The sequence below is a fragment of the Talpa europaea genome, assembly GCF_964194135.1.
Source record: "Talpa europaea genome assembly, chromosome: 2".
Classification (NCBI taxonomy): Eukaryota; Metazoa; Chordata; class Mammalia; order Eulipotyphla; family Talpidae; genus Talpa; species Talpa europaea.
In genome coordinates, this window is record NC_140068.1 from 112,537,164 (window position 1) to 112,562,518 (window position 25,355).

The 25,355-nt window shown below is 49.2% G+C and overlaps 1 protein-coding gene across 1 annotated transcript in view; it reads left to right on the forward strand.

Annotated features, from left to right (window-relative positions):
- LOC311188272 (class I histocompatibility antigen, Gogo-OKO alpha chain-like) overlaps positions 1 to 25,355 on the forward strand; it is a gene marked incomplete at both ends in the record, with an annotated part of 91,009 nt that overhangs the window by 30,562 nt on the left and 35,092 nt on the right. The window contains 3 exons of the mRNA XM_084259412.1: positions 23,668 to 23,971; positions 24,174 to 24,449; positions 25,008 to 25,283. Of these exons, the coding sequence (XP_084115538.1) occupies positions 23,668 to 23,971; positions 24,174 to 24,449; positions 25,008 to 25,283 (856 nt within the window). The remainder of the gene's footprint in view (positions 1 to 23,667; positions 23,972 to 24,173; positions 24,450 to 25,007; positions 25,284 to 25,355) is intronic.

Consider the following 25,355-nt stretch of genomic DNA (forward strand, 5'->3'; position numbering starts at 1 on the left):
TGTGAGAGCTGAGCAGGTACAGGACCAAGAGAACGGTGTGAGGCTGTGTGGGCAGAGCCTCTAGAGGCCCCAGGGCCAGAGGCGGGGAACCCTGGACCTCTCTCCCCCATCTTAGGTTCTGCCCCTTGGTGGGAGAGACCTGCTGCTCACCCCTGGGCACACGGATTGTGCAGAGGATGCAGGAGCCCTTGCAAAGGCTTGAGCCCAGGTGGTAAAACGTGTAGATTGCAAGGAGCAGATAGAGAGGCTCTCTAGCTCCCCTTAAGAAAGACTCTGGGACCAGTATATTAGAATCCAAACAGGACTCTTCAAGGTGGGCAGAGGTTATTCACAGAGCAGCCCTACTCCACACGACCTGCTCAGCTGGAAAATCCGCACATCTTCCTGCTCCATGAAGCCCTAGGCTATGATCAATCTCAGTCCCGCAGCGAGCACACCTAGGTGTCCAGTGTCCCCCGGGCCGAAGCTTCAGCTCGTCATGGAGTATGTGCAAGAGGGATTTTGCAGCTTGGGATTCTTACACAGTGTCAGCCCAGCTGGAATTTCCCCTTTTAAAAATCCTCTCCAGAAGGCCACCCACCCCTCCTCCTCCCTGGATTCAAACCCTGCAGGGTGACCTTAGCCAAATTGGAAACGTTAATATCGCCCAACAGATGCAGGCTTTGGACACCATTCTCTGCCAATTAAATCACTGGGGACAGGAATGAAAAGCTACAGGGGCTATCTACCTTAAATTTGTGTTTTTTCATCATTGTTTAGATGGTGTAAAATTCCCTTCTAAAACTAAGGTTTTGCTAAGTCTGGTAAATGCAAGTGAGGTGAGGTATGTGTGTTTGAAAAAAGAAATGTATGAAAGAGGGATATTCTGAAGGGCCTTAAGATAATGTAAAGCTGGATGGGTAAAATGAAATGGCATTAGAAAGAAAGAAAGCAAAAGAAAGTGTTGAAAGTCTGAGAGAGAGATTTTGGTAAGAAATCGTGTGTACTCAGGTGCCTCCCTCACCTCCAACACATTCATGGGCTTGCTCATCTGACCAGCAAAGCCCCTTCTGACTGACCTTTCATCAGCCGAAGCTGGGGCCAGGACATCCAAACGTGGACCAGCTCTCCCTTACTGCCATGGATCCTTCCCATAGTAGGCCTGGTGATCATGATGATGCTTTTCTTTATTTCTACACCCCGTTTTCTCTGCTTTATCCAGACAAAGCTCTCTGAGATGAGCCTTCGCTCTCCCAGACCCGGGAAAGCCATTCCTGTAATTGACAGATGAGCAACAGGGCATTAATCTAGGGGTTCTGGGCCAACCTGGGCCAGTCCAGCGACCAGTTGCTTATTTCTCTAAACAAATGGATCCCACTGTAAGAGGATGGCAGCCCTGCCTGCACGCACTTGCAGCAGCTGCTCGTCTCGCTAGACAGGCCTTAAAACACACACTGGGCCAACCTGTAGATTTTAGTTCTCCACATCGGCTCCAGGACCTACTCATTCACCAGGCTCTCTCCCCTCCATCACCCTCTTGTCTGTTAGATTTCTACTCTCTTTGTCAAAGATCCTCTCATCTCCCTCTCCCAATCCTCGACTCTCCATCCTGCTAGGTCTCACAGGTGTTCCACTCCCTAACTCAGATAACACCCTCTTCTTACTATGGTGGACACCATCACCAGTCAGACAATGGACCTGCCTTTATCTCAAAGATTACTCCACAGTTCTCCTCCCTGGGTATCACCTGGGAACTATACATTCCCTCCCGACCGCAATCCTCTGGTAAGTTATAACGGGTAAATGGTCTGACCAGAGACCACCTATCCAAACTCTCCACTGAGCCCGCAAATCCTGGGTGGAGCTGCTCCCACTGGCTTTAGTGCACTACTCCCTGAGGACCCTTGTTCCTGAACCCCTTTGAACGGATATATGGCAGACCTCCTCTTACTAACCATGAGCTACACTGTTGGCTGGATATTTTCCATACTTCTCTTTGCTCAGACAGCTGCTCCAAGAACACGCACATCGTTGTCTGCCACAACCTGTGCCTCTATCACCTGATGCACCTGTCAACATGCTGTGCCCTGGAGACCAGGTTTTCTGAAAACCATCTCTCCAAAACCACTTCCACCAAAGTGGATGGGTCCATACACAATCATCCTGACTACACCAACGGCTGTCAAGGTCTTGGGCAACACGTCCTGGCATCAGCTGTCCAGGGTCAAACCGGTCCCTGTGGACAAGAAGTATGTATGCGAGCACATGGGCCCAACTCGGGTTCGCATCACTGTGCCCCTGGCCAACATCCCACTCAGCCTATAGAGTAGAGGCCCTCTGATTCTCCTTCCTCTGTTTCTTTTTTTTTTCTTTTTTAAAGATTTATTTATGCAAGCACTGGGTACAGTCAGAAGCACAGAAGGGTGAGAGAACTCACCAGAGACAAAGCGAAGGGCAGAATAGGCAGACTTGATGAAGTACACTGCTGAGGGGTGCAGTGGGCAGCAGGAGAGGTCTGCCCGCCATGTGGGACCCTTGCCTTGAGGCCAGGGATTGACGGTGCTGTAGAGGCTGCTGGCAGCTTCACAACCCAGCGCTCAACCATCAACTGCTGCGCCACCGGGGAGGCCCCTCTCCTTCCTGTTTCTAATCCCATCTCTTCAAGCCACTTGCCGTTCTTCCGTCTATGCCTGGCAATTCCAGATCAGCACAGCCTCGGAAAAGGTATTACCACTCATAGCACCTCTTACCCTAATCTCCTCATTTTTTCTTTACCCCATGCTTACTATGTTTCATCCAACACCGGATCCAAGACCCGCCCCATAGCACCTTTAACCAACTCCTTCTCCACCCATATCCTCACGTCCCTGCAAGACTGTCTCATAACCAGGCCTGAGCCCCCACCCTGGTCTTCGCCCCGTCCAGCAGGAAGTAGCCAAAGAAAGAACCATTGCCCCTTTTGAACAAAAGGCTGGTATGAAAGGTCGATGCAGGGGCCAGGAATGGGGAAGCCCACATACAAACAAGATGGTCCTGACACCAGTACCCCTGATTCCATCAAACCGAAACTGAAGCCATAAGCAGGAGAAACCACTCGGCTCAATGAAAAAACAATACATTTCCTGGTGCATGCAAGAGGTTAATAGTTTGCAGGCCGTGTGGAGGTTAGGAATTTCTAGTTAAGAGTTAGAACTTACGTAGATTTGATGAACCAAGTTAATTGAGTACTAGAGAATGGGTTGATTTTAGTAGTATAGCATAACAATGGACTTTCATGTCCACTCCAAAATTAGGAAGGCTTGACAGGATGATTGATTGTTACTGAACATTATACTATCTTAGACAATTGATTATGTTAGAAAATGAGTTATACCTAGAAGAGTAATTGTCCCTGTTGATTTTCTTAATCTCACTGCTCACCTTAAGGTATAAAGACCTGCTGAGACCCTCAGTAGGAGATACTTGCACCAGAGAGGGTGTCTGTGTCTACCTCACTTCTACCTCGCTCCACTTCCCCTCAGTCCTCCAAGAGAAAACTTGGCCGACGCTGTCCTCTCCCCCTCCCTGAGACCCCTGACACGACTTCTAGCTGAAGCTGGTCTCCAGCAACCTTAGAGGGGAGCACCCCCTGGGAACACCTCCCAATGCCACTGTGAGTTGGATCCTGGCCCAGTGCTTGAGGCTGTGCCCCCACCTCCAGGCCCTCCCTAACGGGACTGTACCAGCTTGCACAGCAGCCTTAATTTGGAACTATTGGATGCTGCAGACACTATCTGGGGTGAACAGCTGCCACTGAGGCCTTAGAAACTCTTTATTTCACTGCTCCCCTGTTTGTTAACAAAACCTCATTGCTGTTCCCTGAGCCTGAGTGGTCTTGCAATTGAGCACATGGGTGAGAACCACAGACAGTGCCCTGTCCTCTACCTCAGCTCTGTCCTTTTGAGAGGGTGCCAGGGAGGCAGGCCCCATACCTAGGACAGGAACCTGCACACACACAGGCTGCACACACATGCTACATGACTCATGATCTGTTTTCTTTGAACTAAAGCTCTTGTTTTAAACTGAGATCCTGCCCTGCTGATGCCCCAAAGAGTGCCGGACACTGACGCCCTCTGATGTACCAGGGGCAGGATACCCAGGAGGCTGATGGCAAGTTCTGGGGCTGAACAGGACAGACACCAGGAGTGTCAGCTGTGATGGGCTGTTCTGGTGGGCTGTTTGCTCAGAACATAAAGGTTTGTCAGTGCAGAGAGCACCCAGAGACACACAGGAGAGAGACGTGTGGAGAAGGCCCCTTGTTTTTTGGCTTTGGACTTGAACCAGGAACTTAGAGACATGGCACGAAACACCTGGAAGAGACACCGTGATGGCCCGAGATGGATCCCCTGCCAGGGAGCTGCCCACATGGTGCCCGCTGCTCCCCTCAGCAGTGTATTTCAGTAGATCTCCCTGTTCTGTTTCCCACTCTGTCTCTGGTGAATCCTCTCACCAGCCTCCCCACCACCTCTGGCCTATACCCCATCTCTTCTATGCATAAATAAATCGCTGAAAAAAAAAAAGTTTGCATAAATCCAGTAAAGTTCTTTTTCCCCTTCTCTTTAATAGACAATTGGAAATACGGATATTTTACCAAGGCTTTGTCTGGAATGCTGTGTTTTCAGAAACCAGACTCATCTCAGAGGCTGCAAGACAACAGTAAACTGGCACCTATTTAACGGGTACAAGGGTCTGTCATGAGGGTAAAGAAGGCAACCCCTTGTCACATCCAGAAACCCCAAATGTCTTGGGAGCCTCAAGAGGAATTTTCCCAATGATACAGGTACTGCAGGCCAATTCTGGTGGTGAGAACTTGGCGTGGTCCTGAGCCCTGACTCCTGAATGTTAGGAGTTCTCAGTCTGAGGGTTCCTGTATGAAGGTCTGACAAAGCAAGATTAAAAAGTTTGCATAATAATTTCTATTTTCTGTTGAATTCATGCAAACTGACTATGGCGGTATAGTGTCTGGGTGAGGCCGGGGCCTGATAACCAGTACTGGAGGCTGAACATAATGGATACCAGGAGCACAACTGTGATGGGCTGTTCTGACGGCTGTTTGCTGTGACTGTCTGTGTGTAACTGATTATAATTAGGCCAGCTGGAGATGAGATGGGGAAACAGACCCTTCAGGGTGCAATGCCTCCCATTCTCTCAGATCAATGGACTGTAATCTGAAAAGTAAAATTGTTACAGGGCAGCCCCGATAATATTGGTTGCCTGACTGTGGGTCCTCACCCGCGCGCTTAAAAGGGACATATTAATCCTCAACCGCAGGCACACACAAGGGTTAATAAAAGGTTTATTTACAAGGGAAGAGGAAATGTACAGCTCGGGAGAAAAGAGGGAGATAAAGTCTTAAATGCGTCCTACCCGTCTCTGCCAACCTGAATTCCCAATGGCACACTGAGAGCTGGCGGTGAGCCAAAAGCCCTGAAGCCAAGGGACCCCCCCCCCCAGGGGCCCACATGTCTGGTTCTATGCCAAACCTGGCTGTTTAACTCCACCCTTAGGTCCCAGCAACCCTCCCCTGGGTGAAGAAGGGATTTGTAGTTCCCAGTGTCTGCATGGCTTTGACTGGAGTGGGGGTGGAGTCCACAAAGCCTGTATGGAATTAGCTCAGGACATCCTTTCCCCCTAGCAATTCCCCCCATTCACTTTGTGCTACCATTTCCATGGTGATGAAGATTAAATACATGGATGCTGGGATACAGTCTCAGATGAAAATTGTTCAGGGTTCCAGTGTGAAAGAAAACCAGTCTCTCCAGGTACTGTCCATTGTGGAAAGCAAAAGTCCTCCATTCCTGGAAAAAACAGTTCATCAGTCCAAGCCAAAAAACAAAAAACATAAAACAAAACAAAACAAAACATCTGGAGGCATTAGCCAAAACAAGACAGCAAATACGTCAAAATCACAGGAAAAAATCTTAAGATTGGTTCAACTTATGTAAAAAACAAAATCTCTCAACCTTGAGCCCAAATTGTTTCCACAGCATAGCAAAAGTTTGCAAAATAAATCTACTTGTAAACCATATTACCTATTTTTGCATAAAATCATATGGCAGAATAACTAAACAGCAATTTTATCTGGCTTTTGGAATACTCCATTTAGGATCAGAGTGAACTCTTATCACCTGGTCCATGTAGGCTTCAGGAACAAAGTTGGTCTCATCAGACTCCACCTGGGCTTTCCTCCTCTTGAGGGTACCAGGACTTTTTCATTTGCCGGGTTGTCCAGTCCTGCCAATGGAGGCAAGTTTCCTCACCTTCTTTGGAGGTCTCTGGAACCCTACGAACAAAGCGACAGGTTCTCCTCTTCTTGGTTCAGCTCTGCTTCAACTTCCTGGAAGAACTCCACTCAAAGCCACACAATGAAACTCATGTCCAATTTTTTTAGTTTAAGCAGACAAAATCCCTATGGAAGTTATGCAAAAACAGTCTCTGAGATAAGTAGTAAAAAAAAATTACTACCACTATTTTTATGCTGTGTTGGTATGAAGGGGAGAGAAAATGTGAACACAAGTGAGCTCTGCTGAAAAAGGAAAAAATTCAACATTGCTGTAGGTTCCAGTCAGTCAAAACAAGAAAATTTTTGTGGATTCATAATGAAATGCAAAAAAAATTTAACAGTATTATGTCAAAACTTAGTAAAAATCAGGTGAATCTCCAGGTCTATTCAGTCCTTTGTAGGAAATTTTTACTCTCAACAATTCCATCAATAGGAATCTGTTGAGGCCTTTTACCCCTACTTTCTCCAGAAACAATTTCTGTCAATAAACAATTGAAGTATACAATATTACAAGGCGACAATCACCATTGACAATTTACATACATATCAGGTCAAGGTGTTTCCCGTTTTCCCAAGTACAATGCTTCCCTTCTAGTTTTCTCTGCTAGGTAAGCCAAATAGGACAAATTCATCTAATACCTTTCCCAGGAGGAAAGGGAGAAAATGTGGAGTGTCTCTGGAGCTCTACTAAGGTTCCACAAAATTTCCTTGCATCAGCCAAATGACAGGCTACCAAATTTGTACTTGAATTTAGATTTCTGGGAAGCTTTGCCATAAACATCAGAACAATAACGGAAACAACAATGTTCAATCTCCATGAAGGCACCGGCTTAGTTCAGTAGTACAAGGTTGACAATCAAACCATAACCTTTAGTTTTTCCTCATAACTGGAGACTTTTTTTTTTCAATGTCTATAGGCACTATGCATACCAATTTGTCAACCACTAGAGGCCAAGACAAGGACACAAGGAAAGGACATACAGACATACAACATATAGACACAAAGAGCTCTTTAGTTACCATTTATCACACGTGGGGTATCTTATACAACTGCAGTTTCACTCATAGGCCAAAGTAACAAAAACGAGCAGAAAATAAACCTCAAAGTTAAAAAAAAAAAAAAAAAAGTTAAAAGGAAATACCAAAATCAAGATTGAAAGCCTTTCTGTGTAAAAAAAAAAAAAAAAAAACACTGCCAGCATATGCATGATTTTAGATGTTATTTCACATCTCCTAAACTTCCAAAGGAAGATGATTGTTTTGAGCATGTTAGTCATCTTATGGTTTCTTCAGAAAAGTGAATCTGGGCCTCCCCTGGTGGCACAGCGCTTGAGTGCAGGGCTGTGGGGCTGCCCAAAGCCTCTGCAGCGCTGGTTCGATCCCTGGCCACCGGCAAGGGTCCCACATGTCGCACAGACCTCTCATGCCCGCTGCTCCCCTCAGCAATGTGTTTCATCCGTCTGCCTGTTCTGTTCCGCGCTCTGTCTCTGGTGAATTCTCTCACCCTCCTGTGCTTCTGACCATACCCAGTGCTTGTATAAATAAATAAATAAATAAATCTTTAAAAAAAAAATCCAGAAAAGTGAATCCTTTGGCATCCTGCACAATAACTGGAAAAGAAGTCAGTAACATTCAAGTTTTTGTCTTTTTCTTAAATAAACATCTCAAGTCCTGAATGGGTTCACAAGACCATTGGAACTTTATCTCTGGGTCAGTTCCTTCTGGTGCTTGCTTAACTCTGGAATGATGTACCCAGGGTTTTATGCCTGGAAGTTTCAAAGAAGTATGTGTGCTCAGCAAAACGTCATGTGGACCAGTGCATTTTTCTGACAGCTGGTTTTGGGCATCCCCACTCTGCCAAGTCTTGAGTAAGACCTGATCTCCATGTCTCAAAGGAAGCAATGGTTGATCAGGAGGCATAGAGATCCCCGAGGTTGCAAAGTTGTGAATTACTGCCAGAACCTACTGGATGTGTTTCACAAATTGTATGATCCAGCAATCTTGTGCTATTTCCAGACTGGCTTTCAAAACTGAGGCCTGGAAGGGTCTTCCGAACACAATTTCAAAGGGGCTTAACTGGAGTCCATTCTAGGTGCCACTCTTATGCGGAGGAGGGCAAGGGATAGTACCTGGTCCCAACGAAGATGTGTTTCTTGGCACAGTTTTGCCAAGGTTTTCTTTAAGGTGTGGTTCATTTTTTCCAGAAGACTGGTCTCCATGCAGCATGCGATTTCCAGTTGATCTGTAACACATTGCTTACTGCATGAGTAAAGTCAGAGATGAATGTTGGCCCATTATCACTCTGGATGGAGTTGGGCAACCCAAAGTGAGGGATTATCTCTTTCAGCAACTATTTTGCCACCTTGGAAGCTTTCTCCGTCTTTGTGGGAAAACCTTCTACCCACCCCAAGAACGTGTCCACATAATCCAGTAGGTATTTGAAATTGCCTGTTGTTCTAAGTATTTGTGTAAAGTCCACCTGCCAGTCCTCAAAAGGGCACTTGCCCCAATATTGAACCCAAACGGCTTTAGGGTGGGAGTCAGTCTTGGGGTTATTCCTGGCACATAGTTGACAGCCCCAGGTGTGCTATTTTATGTAAATATGGGTCCTTCAAATGTGGGCGCACTGTTTCTAATAAGGCATCTCTCCCATAGTGAGATCCTTCATGAAGATGTTTTAGCACCGGATATACCAGGGCCTCCGGGAGGAGTATCATCCCATGGGAGTTTACTCTCCCAGTGGAGCTGGGGTCAAACTCAGTAAATCCCCATGCACGAGCTCTCTCCTCATCCCGCTCGGTGTAGTCGGGAGCATACTGAGTCAGGTCCACAAGAGGGATGAGTGCACCCTGAAGAAAGGGGAAATGAAGAAATGTACAACTCAAGGAGAATATAGGGAGATAAAGTCTTAAATGCATCCTACCGTTTCCACCAACCTGGAATCCCAATGGTACTCTGAGATTTGGACTTGAGCCAAGAGCCGTGAAGCCAAGAAGGGGGTACCGCAGACCCACGTGTCTGCTTTTATATCAAACCTGGCTGCTTAACTCCACCCTCAGGTCCCAGCCATCTTCCCTTTGGTGGTGATGGGATTTGTCTTTCCCAATGTCCTGATGGCTTTGTTCTGGAGTGGGGGTGGAGTCCACAAAGCCTGTATGGTATTAGCTCAGGACTTCCTTTCCTCCTAACAATTTGATGGGCACATGTTTTAATATTTGGTAATTAAGCATATGGCTTTGACAGGGAATTAGCAATAAAAAAATAAAGCAACCCTATTCAGCCCCGTTTGCTGCTTTTGATTTCACCATAACTTACAATTTAATTGTCAGAAATTCTTTCTTAAGAAAATGTAGAATTGCTTCCGTGTTTAGCCTTTGGGGATTTGGGGTTCCCTTTTTGGTAATTTATGTGACACTTATAAGAGAGTTAAGTCATAAAGTGCATGCTTTGAATTGTTTCTGTCAGTAGAGACTTCCGAATTTAACAGATGCAGACAGGTGAAGACCAGGAAGAGGGAATGTAAATCGCATATAGGAAAGTATCCACTGTGGCAGGAAAACAGAAACCAAATGGTATCTGGTGGGGTAGCGTTAAATAAGGTTAAAATGAAGCTCCTACCCCTTGCCCAGCAGGAAGGTTTGGGAGGCTTGAACACAGAGAGAATTAATAAGGCTGCTCTGGGTCCCAAACTATAAGATGGATCCCTTTGACCAGGAATGTGGAGGCAAGGCCAGGACACATTCTGGGTCAAAGATCAACCCCCCAGGATCAGACACCCCTGCACTAACCAGCCCAAAACTTACTCCCCAAAGCAAAACTGATTATAAAAGGGATTATACCAATTATAAATTGGTATATAAATTGGTATATAAATTTATATATAAATTGGATTATACCAATTATAAAAGGGAGCCCCAAATCTTTCTTCACTTGCAGATCTTTCCTGTCTCCCCAGATGCTTCTCTTAGCAGTGTATTTGAACAAATGTGCCTTTTCTGTTCTCCAGTCTGCCTCTGGTGAAATTTTTCACCCCTGCACTCTGGCCTGTCAAGGTATCATTAAGAATTTGAAAACCAAGCCCCCATTCCTTACCCAGCAGGCAAGTTTGGGAGACTTGAATGATAAAGGGAGTGGGTGGGACTGTCATGGAAACATGGACCTTAAGCTGGTGATGCCCAGAACTGATGACCCTCTATGCTGATTCAGATCATCAGTCGGGACACACCCAAGACTAGTCACCCTAACCAATCAATGGTGTCAAGAATATAAATAGAGACTTGGGACCCAGGCTCTGAGCAGTACACCCCTCCTGTTTCGCCCTTTGCTTCTTTTAGCAGTGTATTTCAATAAATTCACCTGGTCTGTTCTCATCTGTCTCTGGTGAATTCTTTCACCCCTGCAACAGGGCCTCCACCTTGATTCTTCCCCACAACATTATAAATCAATAAATCTGGTGTGATTTCTTATGAAGGAAGATGGAATCAAACCTCTTCAACTACACCAATATTCTATTTACCCAAACCTCTACTCTTTGTTCTCTGAATTCAGCAAACAAAAATAAAACTTAAAAAAAAAAGCAAATAGCAGTTACATCTACCAAGTTGCTCAGGATAGAAAGTTTGGCAGCATATTTAATTTCTGTCTTTCCCTCACTTTCTACACCCATCCAAATCAGCCCTATTAGCTACATCCTAAGCAACGTACCACTCTGACCCACTCCTCTCTCTTTGTCTACTGCAAGTTTCTCGGTTGTTTTCCTGTTGCATTCTTGTTCTCCTACAATCTAGTTTCCCCAATGCAAAGAGATTTTTCTCAAACACAAATTATTCAATTCACTCCACTCTCCAACACCTCTCTCCATTTTCACAATTAGTGGATTCTGGGGGGAGGGGGGAATTGGAAACCTCACACCCAGGGCAGGCTCCGGAGTCTCCTCTCCTCTGAGCCCTGCTGCTCTGACTCCTCACAGAGCATCTCACCCCAGGACGCAGCCCTCCAGCACCCCCAACTCTGCCCACCTCAGCTCCCACCCCTTCCTGGCGGCTCCACCAGAATCCGGACCAGCGCGGCAGCGCCCCCGTGTGGCCACAGGGCTGAGCACAGGAGACCAGAGCTGCCCTTTCTCCTGCTCAGCCAGGCCCTCCCCAGGCTCCCTGGGTCCCCAGCAGCAGGACAGGGATCTGCACACAAGGGGGCGCCCAAGTAAAGTGTCAGGTCAGAAGTCCCCAAATTTTCTTCCTAGTGAGTCCTATGGTCTAAGGATAGAACCAAGTTTCCAGGTTTTAACAGCTGATTCCCAGATTATGGGCAGATCCTCCAAATATTCCTTAAGTCTTGGAATGTAGCCTTTGACTCCAGAGTCTCTGTAATTTGTTTCTGCTTCCAAGGGAGAAAGCACCTCCTCCTGGGAATCAAACTTCAATTTCCCCAGGAGCCCAGGACCTCACCCAGGTAAAGAGCAAGTTTTCTAGAAAAAGGCAAAGCCCATGAGCTGACCATTGAGCCATGTCTTGCAGCAGGGGGCAGCGGAAATGATCCAACTGGGGAAGAGCTGGAGGTTGTATGTGGGTGGACTATTGGTGGGAGCACCACACCTAAGGGTAACAATAACTATAGAAAGATGACCCACTATGTAAGAAAATAAATAAATATATATATTTTAAAGTTCACCATCCTTGAATGAGGGGCGGACAGAGGAGAGCCCCCAGGGCATGGCTAGGAAGATGGGGAGGCTCCTGGAAATGGAGCAGAGGATGAAAATGGGGACTAGGGGATGGGGCCCAAAAGGAGTGGTGGGGGCACCAGAGAGGATGGGGCCAGGACGGGCAGCATCAGGGACACTGCCGGGAGAAAGTCTGTGTGGGTGACACGGGCTCTGGCTGGGGGCTGGGAGAGTCTCTGGTTTCTCCTGGTAGAACTGCAGAGGGGTTGACTATAACTGACCAGTAAATTACTTGTTTTGGGCCTTTTCCTGTCCATGTAGGGCTGGTGTGACTCAAACACACATACTCAGGCTGATGAAGGAGAGAGATGAAGAGAAGACAGATGTTTGGAGGAGGCCCCCATTTCCTGAGCCAGAACATCATCCTCAACTCCACCAATGCTAGGAGCCAAGAGGAGGGCAGAGTAAGGCTTGTGCTGCCCTGGAGGACCAGCCCTGGGGGCTGATTCTGGGGCTCCAGGGCCCCACTCCCTGTAGGCGAGCCTGTATGAATTTTAAGAGGCAAGGAGCAAAAAGAAAAGACAAGGTTATTATTAGTATTGGCCCCAATAGTGGGAGGAGCCATGACACTATAGGAATTTGAAACCATGTCAGCGGAGAGTTGGAGCCCCCACTTTCCCTTTCCACGTCTTTGCATAGTTTCATTAAGGCCTCCACATTTTTTTTACAATCCCTGACTCACTGATATAGTAACAACATTCTTCCCTGAGGAACAGGCAGAGCCTGCCAGTTTTGGAGAGTGGCCTGTGCCAGGGAGTTGTAATGATGCTAAGGACACAGGTTTTTCTAAGGAGGTATCTATCCTTTAACCGAAATGTTAGAAGTGCGGGAATGAAAGCCTACAAGGGCGTCAGTTTGCAAGCAGGGTTAGGTGTGACTGGAGTCCCACAGGGGAACTGAGAGTTGGGGAGTCTGGCAAGCAGCGTCCGTTATCTTGGTCGTAGTGGTATTGAGATTAATTGGAGCTGCCGCCAGTAGAGGCCTCTGAAGAGAAGCGCAGAGGAAACAAGAGGAGGTATTAGTCCCAAAAGAGTCATTTAGGAAGGGTATAACATTTTGGATTATATGAATCCAGGTTGAGGGTGTCTCGGTCTTTTCTGATGATGTTAGCTGATTTTGTAGGACTTGCTCTGAATGGAGGATGTCCTGGGAGACTTGGACCATGGCATTTTGTATCAGGACATATTCCCTTGAGATGGGACAATGTTGCCACTGGGTAGAAATGCCAGCCAGTATACCTTGCGGCTTGGACTCCCTGTACCCAACGTTGGTCTCAAGGATCTGAAATAGCAGAGTTAACTTGATTCGTATTGAAACCGGTATTATGATGGACGGGAGAGAACATTCAGCCTTTGTCTGGAAGGTGCACTGTACACCTTCCAGTAAGGGTAAGGGCACCCCCCATATTATATGTAGGTATTTTTGCAGTGATTTAAGGTTTGATGGTAAAAGAAATAAAAGAAGGTGTTCATAGGGTTAGTAATCGACGAAAGAGTTATGATGAGCATGATAGGTGCTGTGCATCCGGCCTGTGGGCACTCCGCAGTACCCACCAAGTGGGTAGTCTCAGTGGATCCTGAGACAAAGGTCTCCCTAACTTTGAATTTCCATACACACAGTACACTGGGCTCCGGGAGATTTTGACAAGAAATGCGCATCCTAGTAGGACCCAAGTTACGACATGCATACTGTTTGTCTTTGGGGGCATGTTTCACCCGAGAGAGATGGTGCCAGGATGGGTGTCCCAGAAGTGTTACTGCTGCAGGCGTGGTGAGAATGACCGTGTGCGGACCAGTCTATGGAGGCTGCAGTGGCTTTGGCTGAAGTGATTTGAGCAGGACTTGGTCTCCCGGATGCAGTGGTGGGGAAGGTCAGTTGAAAAGGTTGAGATCCAAGGCAGGACTGGGGAAGTACCGGTCTGCGTGTTCCCAAAGCAGCTGCAGAGCTCTAACGAGAGTTTAGTCAAGTGATCCTTGATTAGCCCATTGGCGCACCCCACTTTCCCTGAGGATTGTGGGTGGTGGGGAATGTGAAGTTTTCAGGTGATACCCAGAGCTGCAGAGACCTGCTGAGTAATATTTGAGAAAAAAGCTGGACCATTGTGAGATTGGAGAGATGTGGGGAGGTCAAAGCATGGGATAATGTGGTTAAGAAGGGCCTCAGTAGGGTCTCCCCTGGTGGCGCAGCAGTAGAGCGCTGGGCTGCAAAGCTTCCTGCAGCCTCTGCAGCGCCGGTTCGATCCCCAGCCGCTGGGCGAGGGTCCCACATGGCTCGTAGACCTCTCCTGCCGCCCCCTGCTCCCCTCAGCAGTGTACTTCAGTCCTTCTGCCTGTTCTGCCCCCTGCTCTGGCTCTGGTGAATTCTCTCACCCTCCCGCGCTTCTGAGTGTACCCAGTGCTTGTATAAATAAAATAAATAAATCTTAAAAAAATAAAAAAAATACATTAAAAAAAAAAAGAAGGGCCTCAGTTAATACCTGAGCCATTTTTCTAGCTGCAGGAAGACCTCAACCCAACCTGTTATTGTATCAACCATTGCTAGCAGATATTTAACCTTTTTGTGAGTAGGGAGGTGAGTAAAATCAACCTGCCAATCCTGTCTGGGTAAGTGTCCACGCAGCTGGTGAGCTGCAAGGCTGCTAAAAGCTTAAGGATAAGTTTAGCGTTCATGATGGGGGACCCCTTGGTGGAGAGGAACCCTGTTTCCTGCCAAATCGCAGCATGACTGTGAGCCATAAGGAAGGCATATTTTGGATCCGTATAGATGTTGACTTTCTTATGGTTGCTGAGGGTCAGGGCCCTGGTTAAATGCTATGAGTTCTGCCTTTTGGAAGGTGGTTTCTCTGGGCAGCTTTCCTGCCTCAATTACCTGATTGACGGTAACAATGGCCTAGGTAGCCCTCCGCTGACCTCGCGCATTTACGCAAGAGCCGCCAGTCTACACACACAGTAGGCATCTGAAAAGGGGAGTCAGTTAAACCCAGTCTGGAGGTTTGCATTTTTTTCCCCCAGGATTTTAGGACACGAATGGGCCACAGAAGGGGGCCAGAGACAGCCAGAGGAGTGGCTGGGTTGAGAGAATTAGACTGAATAAGACTCACCAGAGGGTTTGCGATAAAGAGCACATGGAAGTCCTGTGAGCGGACAGGAGTGAGAGTGGAGAGCGGGTGGGGAGAGAGGAGGGCCTGAAGGCGGTGTGGGGAATGTGCTTGGACAGGTCTTCCCAGAGTAAGTTTGAGGGGTTCCTGGGTGAGTAGAGCTGCCGCCGCCAGGGCTCTAAGGCAAGGTTGCCAGCCCCTGACGGTGGGATCCATCTGCTTGGAGAGAGAAGTGACAAGACACAGGGCTGGGCCCATAGGCCAGGAAAGGACACCTGCCCCAATACCCCCGACGTGCGTCTGTGAACAGGAGGAAAGGCTTTTTTTGATGAGGAAGGGCAAGGGCAGGCGCCTAAGGAGGATATGCGTGAGTAAAAGGAAGGCCCTGGGGGATTAGAGACATCCTTTGGGGGAGGCTTTTGCTTCCTCTTACAGTGGCTTGGCTAGGAAAGCAAAATTAGAGATCCAAGATGGAAGAATCCAACCAAACCTAAGAAGGAAATGATTTGTTCTGCCAATTCAGGGGAGGGAAGGTCCCTGATGGCCTGTTTGTGGTTCACCGTCAGCTGTTTGGAGGAAGGAGTTAGTCGAAGACCCAGATAGACGGCTGTGGGAACTGAAAGTTGGGCTTTGGATGGGGAGACACGGTTTCCTTTTGAGCACAGGAAGGTGAGGAGTTGTGCAGTGTGTTGCTGAGATTGTGGTGGAGAAGACTGCAGAGGAGGAGGTCAGCACATCCTGGAGGAGAGTGCTGGGTGGAGTATGACATGACGAGAGATCACTAGCTCATGCCTGACCAAACAGATGAGGGCTGTCCCAGAACCCCTGAGGCAGGACTGTCCAGGCCAGTTGCTGGGAGGCGTGTGTGTGTCCAGATCTTCCCAAGTAAAAGCAAATAGAAAATAACATTGAGGATCCAGAGGGATGGTAAAAAAAAAAAAGGCATCTTTGAGGTCAAGTACAGAGAAGCGTGTGGTAGAAAATGGTATATGATATAGGAGGGTGTAGGGGTTGGCACTCCGGGATGGATAAGCACCACTGTCTTATTAATGAGGTGAAGGTCTCGCACTAGGCAATAAGAACCATCAGGCTTTTTTAACTGGGAGGATGGGAGAATTACAGGGTGGGTTGGTACGAGTAAGGAGTCCCTTTCCCAGGAGTTGTTGGATGATGTTTTGAGACCCTGACGGTGAGTGAGGGAGATTGGAAACTGGGGTCGAGAGGGAAAAGAGGGATCCTTGAGGCAAATGAGGACGGGGGTATGATGGGTGGCAACAATCAGGATAGAGATATTGCAGACCAGGGGGTGACAGGAGAGAGCAGGGAGTCCTGAGGAGGATCAGGAGATGTTTGGAGCAGTGGGAGGATAAGAGCAGCGCTAGGATCTTGGAACCATGAGTAGCCCTGAGTTTGGTCAGGAGGTCGCGACCCAGGAGTGGTGTGGGGCAAGAAGGCATGACTAGGAAAGAGCGGACCAGTGGTCCTGGGCTGAGAAGGAAGGCCGTCAACACCCGTAACCGAGACCTGAGGATAAACTTGACCGAATTAGGAGGGGAGGACAGAGAAGGTAACCCCCGTGTCAACCAGAAAGGAGATTGACTCACCTGCTACCTTGACAGTACCCTGGGCGCCTCGAAGGTTATCGGAGTCGATGAGTCCGGGTCTCTTCAGTCCTCAGCCACCAAACCCAACAGCGCCGGTGGAAGTGTAGCAGGGGCCGGAAGGACTGGCCCACCACAGCCAGGCGTGGAGGTGTTAGGGGGAAAGGATGTCCTGAGCTAATCCCATACAGGCTTTGTGGACCCCACCCCCACTCCAGACCAAAGCCATCAAGACATTAGGAGAGACAAATCCCATCACCACCAAAGGGAAGGTGGCTGCGACCTGAGGGTGGAGTTAAGCAGCCAGGTTGGGTATTAAAACCAAACACGTGGGCCTTGGGGTCTCTCGCTCTGTCGCTCGCCTCCTGGCTTCATGGCTGGTGGCTCGCGGCCAGCTCTCAGAGTGCCATTTGGGATTCCAGATCAGCGGATCGGGTAGGAAGCATTTAAAACTTTGTCTCCCATTTTTCACCCTGAGCTGTACATTTCCTCATTTCCCCTTCCCTTGTAAATAAACCTTTTATTAACCTTTCACGTGTGCCTGCAGTAGAGTATTGGTAAGTCCTTTTAAGTGCGGGGGAGAGGACCCACAGTCAGGCACCCCGTTTTGTATCAGGGCTGCCCTATAACAGAGGGACAGTCACTTTTCCAGTGACCCTGGATGTTGTAGATGGGGCATGGTCCTGGCGGAGAGTCGGGGTTGGGCATTGTCTGGACCAGTGGCCTTTTCGGACACATTTGAAGCAGGCTCCCAGCGGCAGACGGTTGGGGCCCATTGTCGTCCTCTGTCGGGCGGCAGGTGCTGCAGTCGTTGGAGGAGCTGGGCCTGGCGGTCATAAGGCAGCTATTAGGGCCTGAGCTTGAAGCTCAGCCCTCTGGCGATTACGGAGTTCCCTCTCTGCCCTGTCCTGTTCCTCCCGGTTGTTAAATACTGTAAAGGCCATATTCAGCAGATCCTGGATAGGGATTTGAGGACTTTCCTCAGCCTTCTTAAGCTGTTTATTAATGCCTGGGGCTGACTGAGATATAAAATGCGCACCAGAACTGTGGCGCCTCCAGGCAAGTCAGGGTCAAGCCTGGTATTGTGCTGGAGCGCCTCAGTCAGGCTAAGGAGGGCAACAGGGTTTTTTGAGGCAGACTGGGTAATCTTTGTGAGCTTAGTAAAGCTTATAGGTTTAGGTGCTTCCCGTTGGAGACCAGCTAGGAGACAGGTAATAAAACGGTCTAGGTGAGCCCAGCCCCGGGGGTCCTGCCTGTATCAGTCTGGAAGTCCCACCTTGGCTCTGGGCTGGGAACTGCTGCAGAGCCTGGGGGCAAGGTTGTGTCAGTCAAAGGGACCTGATCTGCATGGTCTTGGGCCGACCTAAAAACACATTCCCTTTTATTAGAAGTCAGGGTGGAAGAGAAGATCACATGTAATCATGACTTGTAAGGTCATAGACTTGGGTAAGATAACGAAATTTGTGGGTGTAGGGAGTTAAAGAGCCAAGGTTTCAGTCTGGGAGAGGTCAGACAGAGAAAGGAACATGGACTCTAACTCCTCCTTGAGTCCCACCCACTTCCCTGAGGAGAGGGGCAAGAGGATAAGCACAGAGAGGGTGGGGAGGTTAGGAGGTGAAAAGAAAGGGGAGGGAGGGACTGGATTGGGGAGCTGGAGGAGGAGAAGATAGAGAATTTGGAGTATCAGAGAACGCGGAAGAGGGGTTCGGAGAGGGCGTGAAGAGTCTGAGAGGAGTCTGGAGACTTAGAAAGTATGGCAAGTTCTCAGGAGGGAAGGAAGGGCCGGAGCGCAAGAGAAAGACAGCCTGGGCCTAAGGGAATTTTGGGCCACTTTTTCTGCCTACAGCAAAGGTTGTTTAAGTCAGTTAGAATTTTGGGGTCAAAATGTTAGGGGGAAAGGATGTCCCAAAGCTAATTCTATACAGGCTTTGTGGACCCCACGCACACTCAGACCAAAGCCATCAAGACATTGGGAAAGACAAATCCCGTCACCACCACAGGGAAGGTTGTTGTACCGGGGTTGCCCTGTAACAAAAAGAGCCCATTTCCGGCCACCTAGAGCCATTGTCCAGTTCATATATGGGCCAGGCCGTGGTGCAATAAAAAATGAGGCGCTTAGATCTCATATCCGGCTTTAAATGTAGAGGGCCAAGGGCCTTTAGGAGGCACCCCAAGGGGGTGTCTGCCAGAATGGGGGATTGTGTTGACCCCATAGTGAGTGTCCCTCTTAGGATCTCAAACAGAGGGTCGGGGAGGGAGGCTGGAGTCCCAGTGTCCCTGGCCCGATCCTCAGGGAATTGAGCAGGAGAGTGAAAGAGGAAGGCGGCGTCCTGCCGTCCTCTTTACCTCCAAGAAATAGGACAGGTCGTGCCCCTGAGGAGACGTCTCACCTCAGAGGGAGCCCCAAATGGAAAGCGCGCATCAGGAGGGGGCAGCGATCGCTGAGTGAAAAGAAGAGACCCCCGTGATCCAAGGGATCCTAGAGGCAACAGCTCACCCTGGGAGAGTCAAGAGCCAGGCGCTGGTGGTCCACAGGCCGGCCGGGTCTTTTCGTTCTTCGCGATTATTTGGCAAAGTGCCCTAGGAAGAGAAGGTGGGCCAACAGGAGGAAGAGGAGGATGGCCCCTCCAAGGGAGATGGGAAGAAGTTAAGGCGGAAGTGGCCACATGGATTGGAGTTACCAGGGAAGCCCGGTAAGGGACTCGAGCAAGTCCCTGCTCCGCTCACGTGGCATGAGAGGCAGCGAGGGCCCGTTCTGCCGCAGGGAGGGTGCCCAGGTCATGCAGAGGCCATTAAGCCTTAGTGAGCTTGGAGGGGTTCTTGGCTTCCAGTTCCACAGGGAGAGGTAGAAAGAGGGAGTGAACAAGAGGGAGAGTGGAGGGTTCGGGACGGGGCAGGGTCCCCACGCGGGATTGAACCCCATTCCCGGCCAACGCACCAGATGAAAGATTCGGCGCAGTAAAGAAAAGGAGAGCCAGGCTAAATTTCTCAAAGGAAGGGAAAATTTATTGCGCCGCTGGCGGACCTCGGGACCCAAGGTGGGAGTCCGTGAAGCCACACACATTGTCAGGGGGATGCAGGCTTTTATAGGGTGAGGAGGTCAGACAGGGAACTGGGTTTGTAGGGCACAAAAAGAATTTGTAGGGCGGGGGGAGTTTCTTTGTCTGAGAAATGATTTGTAGGGCAGGGGGAGGTTTATTATCTGAATTCTCTAGGCAGGCTTCAGCATTCCTGTTCCCAGGTGGGCTTCCTGGTGGGTTTTTGCATTCAGGCCTCCTGCATGGACCTTTCAGTAGTGAAACAATAGGTAACTTTTTTTAAAAAATCATACAATTGTATGATTATCCTTACATTTACAGAAAGTTATTTTCTTAAAAATGCTTTGTTAGCATACGTTGGTTATTAATATTCTAAAGTAAAGAAGTAATAATGCCAGGGACCAGCCTTGGCAAACTGTCCTGTCAGGGGTTCCTGTAAGGATGAGAGGGCATGGGACAAATCTGGGTTAGGGAGGGTTAGGGACAAATCTGAGAGGGTTAGGGATAAATCTGAGGGATTAGGGGGAGGGGGAGTGAGGAGATGCAAACACTTGATCAGGGTACAGACATCATCCTGCTGAGGGTGTCAGCAGCCCTTTATATATTACAAGCAAACCCAGTGTTAGGGGGAAAAGGATGTCTTAAAGCTAATTCCATACAGGCTTTGTGGACTCCACCCCCACCCCAGGCCAAAGCCAAAGACACTGGGAACTCCAAATCCCATCACCACCAAAGGGAAGGTGGCTGGGACCTGAGGGTGGGGTTAAGCAGCCAGGTTGGTATAAAGCCAGACACGTGGGCTTTGGAGGGGTCCCCCATTTTGGCTCTCAGACAGCTCGCAGCATCCGGCCAGCTCTGAGAGTGCCTTTGGGTTTCCAGGTCGGCAGACCTGGTAGGACACATTAAAGACTTTATTCCCTATTTTCTCCCTGAGTTGTACATTTTCCTTATTTCCTTTTCCCTTGTAAATAAACCTTTAATTAACCTTTTGTGTGTGCCTGTAGTGGAGTATTAATAAGTCCCTGTAAAGCGCACGGGTGAGGACCCACAGCCAGGAACCCATTCAATATCAGGGCTGCCCTATAACACCAGAGTACATAAGCATATGTATTAGAGTAGGAAGATAACAATTATCACACCTTCCTCTAGAACAGCCAGGGGTTTATTTGTCTTTCAGCAGAGGTTGTAATATATTTTATTTTGAAGAAGGCACAGTTGCTAAACAAAAGTGTTCTTAGAATAGTCATTTATCTTAAACAATCATTTTATTACCAACAAAAACTTTTGTGACTGAAACTAACATTTCTGTGTTTACCATGGTGAAGGATTAACTAAGGGCTGGGGAAACAAAGGGCTGGAAGTTACCTGGGGGAAGGGCGACAGAGGGATTTTTTCTAACTAACCTATAAAGTTGAGACTAACATATAACCATATTGTTACAGGGCAGGGAGAAGGGCAGCCAGACCCCACAAACCTGCCTATTCTAAGTGGGTTCTGCCATCTGCTGCATCAACACAAAACATATGAGACTTTAATGGGAAGGAACTGTAATACAATTAGGAAACAATACAGAAAAGGCAAAGAATATAGTTTCTAAATCTAGCACCCAAAGTTACCTGTCCCCTCGTGGGTAAAAGTCCACCCAAGCAGGATTGGCCTAGAGCAAGGCCCCAAAGTCTGCCACAAGTCTTAAGCATCTTCCAGTGGGGATGTTATAGGGCAGCCCCAATACAAAACGGGTTGCCTGACTGTGGGTCCTCACCCGTGTGCTTAAAAGGACTTATCAATACTCTACTGCAGGCACACGCAAAAGGTTAATAAAAGGTTTATTTACAAGGGAAGGGCAAATGAGGAAATGTACAACTCAGGGAGAAAAGTGGGAGACAAAGTTTTAAATGCGTCCTACCTGATCCACCGATCTGGAACCCCAAATGGCACTCTGAGAGCTGGCCTCAAGCCAGGAGCCATGAAGCCAGGAGGCAAGCGAGACCCCCCAAGTCAACGTGTCTGGTCTTTATACCAAACAGTCCATTAGCTAAGCCAAAAGAAAAAATATCTGGGGCATTAGAAGCGCGCGGTTGAGGACCCACAGCTAGGCAACTCGTTTTATATCGGGGCAGCTCTGTAACAATATGATTAAAGCAAAAAACAGAAGGCTTTTATATAGAAATCATCATCTAATAGTATATTGTTTTAATAAGATATTGATTCAATATTAAGGAACCAAGGGTCTGGAGGGTGACAATGCCAGACAAGCCACACTGACTCTTCCCTAGCCTCAAGCTCTCAATTAAGGGAGGAATTCTCCTAATCTAACAGAAGAGTTTTTCTACCTATTACTCCTATACTTATCTAGTCAGCCTAGTTTCCATATCTAACTTTAAGGTCAAGGGAAAATTCCTTTTTTTGTAAGACTGTTGATTGTTGTTTTAAGGAACTACAAATATTTCATCAGAGGCAGGGCCGGAGATGGTTATAGCTTTTGGTTTTCAGAATGGTTAATAGGTGACATATCAGTAGTGGTAACATTGACTATTTCCAAGTGCATTATTTGTGCTGTCAAGGTTAGTAGCTTAACCAGTCACAAAATTGTTGTTGGCTTATTCTTGAATGCATACTCCAACAGCTACCATACCCATTGTCACTGAAAGGGAACTGTTAAAGGAAAAGGGAATCTTTCCCTGTTAAAGAGCCATAGACATGGAAATGTCAGTAAAAGACAAGCTTGCTTCCTTAACAAGCATATCTAAACAGGGCCTGGCAGCCTGCTAGGCTGGTTGTTCTCCTGGGCCAGTCTCAAAGATCTGCATCCTTCCCCTTTTCCTGTGTCAAGAATTTGTATGCTAACTAACCAATGTTATCAATGAATCATGCAGTGCCATTTGCTGTCAAATTGGTTATTCAGTAATTGATCAAACAGCATTGGCAGTTTTACTTTTAAATGCATATTTTAACAATGGTAGAAACTAGCCATAAACAAATGAGAATCTAGCAGGAGTCAGCTAAAGAGATTCCTGATTTTTCAGGAATCTGCCCCATGCCTGGACCTTTGTAAGACGACAGGAGTAGCATGGCTCCCAACATAATAACATCTTTTTGAAAGGTTTTATTCTAGTAAAGTAAATATGTAAAGCTATAATCCACATGAAAAAATTATACATGGGATCCATAATAATTTGTGAGACGGTAGAGACATCCTGAAAGAAAAACGTTTGAGAATCGCTGACCCAGTTCCTGGGCCTGGATTCAGGGAGGCAACAGTGTGACAAAGGTCTTGGTGCAGGAGAGGAGGGGCCTCGGGGTGTGGCTCTCAAGGTCTCAGTCTCCAGGGCACTGTAGGGTTACTGTTGGGGCTTCCTCATCTCCCCAGTTTCACTTCTTCTCACAACCTGTGTCTGGTCCTACTTCCTGGATACTGGTGAGTCACCCCAGGGCTCACTCCCCATTGCCTGGAGGTCTCCAGAGCAGCCAATCAGCAGCCCCGCGGCTCCCGTTCCAAAGCCCTCGCCCGCCCGCCGGGACTCCGTCTCCCCAGCCCGGGTGGAGGCGCGTCCTGGGGGATGGGGGGCGCAGCCCTCCTGCTCCTGCTCGCGGTGGCCGCGGCCCCGAGGGAGACCCGGGCGGGTGAGTGCGGGTCGGGAGGGGACCGGGCGCTACCAGAGGCGGGAGCGAGGGCGTGGGCGGGCGTGGGAAAGGCGCGACCTCGCCGCCGCCCTAGTTGTCCCCCCATCTCGGCCCCGCCCCGTCCTGGCCCCTTTCCGTCCCCCCCGAGACCCTAGCCTCCTCTGGCCCCCCGAGTCTTGGCCATTTTCGTCCCGCAGGCGCTTTCCACGCTCACTCTTCTTTTACCCACTTTTGGTCTCGTGGGCGTCCCTTGGGACTCGAGCCCCCGAAAGGGAGAAGAATAGCCCGGGTCTCCCCTCCCGCCCCCAGGCCCCCACTCCCTGAGGTTTTTCCACACCGCGATGTCCCGGCCCGACCTCGGGGAGCCTCGCTTCATCTCCGTGGGCTACGTGGACGACACGCAGTTCGACCGCTTCGACAGCGATTCCCTGGGCCGGAGCTTGGAGGCCCTGACGCCCTGGGCGGAGCAGGTGGAGCAGGAGGAGCAGGAGGAGTGGGACGAGGACACGCGGATCCTAAGGGAGCGCGCACTGTGGTACCGCGCGCAGCTGGACACCCTGCGCGGCCTCTACAACCAGAGCGAGACCGGTGAGCTGGCGCGGGGCCGGGCCGGGTCAGCACCCCCATCCCCACGGACGGGGGTCGCTCAGGGTCTCCCCCTCCAGGCTTCTCTGCAACCTGCCCGGGAACAGCCCGCGGGACTTTCACCCCGTTTCATTCTGTTTAGTTTATTCCCGGCGGGAGGGGGTGCGGGAGGGGAGATCGCTGGGTGACTGGGGGTCGGGGACAGGCTCTCACACCTTCCAGAGGATGTCTGGCTGCGACGTGGGGCCCGATGGGCGCCTCCTCCGCGCGTACAGACAGTTCGCCTACGATGGCGCCGATTACATCGCCCTGAACCCGGACCTGCGCTCCTGGACCGCTGCGGACACAGCCGCTCAGATCACCCGGCGCCAGTGGGAGGCCCAGGGAGAGGCAGAGAGATTCAGGAACTATTTGGAGGGCAGGTACTTAACGTTGCTGCGCACATGCCTGGAGTACGGGAAGGAGACTCTGCAGCGCACGGGTAAGAGGGGCCTGGGGGCCTCCCAGTCCTCCCCTGCCTGGAATAACTGCGGGTAATGAGTCCTCTCTCGGGGGACTCCCCTGGGTTTCATGTTCTGCACCAGAGACTCCCAGAGACTCCTGCTTCTCCTGAAGGACAGTGAAGGGATCCAGTCTCTCCTGAGAGACAGACAGTCCCTGACATCACATGTCACCGGGTCCTTTTGACCAGGGGCCTGTTTGAGAATCACAAGTTTCTCTCTCAGTCTTGTTGCTGGTCTGAGAACATTTTTAGTTATGTGATTCCTGCTTTTCTGTGTCATTCACCTTCCACCCAGGTCAGGAATAAAAAGTCTGTGTTCCACTCCCTCTGCTTCATCCTACCCTGGGTTTTCATCCTGATTCTAGGACTTTCAAGGTATAGGAGAATCGCACAGATTCCCCCAGATTAGCCTGTTTTTTACATTTTGTGCTTCTTCCTGCCACACCAGTTGTCTGGTCCATTGTGAGGATGGTCTCATGAGGATTCTTCAGTGTCCATAGGGAAACACAAAGTGAATTTTCTGATTTACCACCTCAGATCCCCCAAAGACACATGTGACCCATCACCCCTCCACTGACCATGAGGTCACCCTGAGGTGCTGGGCCCTGGGCTTCTACCCTGCGGACATCACCCTGACCTGGCAGCGAGATGGGGAGGACCTGACCCAGGAGATGGAGCTGGTGGAGACCAGGCCTGGGGGAGATGGAACCTTCCAGAAGTGGGCTGCTGTGGTGGTGCCTTCTGGAGAGGAGCAGAGATACACGTGCCACGTGCAGCATGAGGGGCTGCTGGAGCCCAGAGTCCTGACTTGGGGTAAGGAGAAGGATATGGGCACTGAGGCTGTTCTCAGGGCCATCAGGAACCCTTCTGGAGACCTTCAGAGGG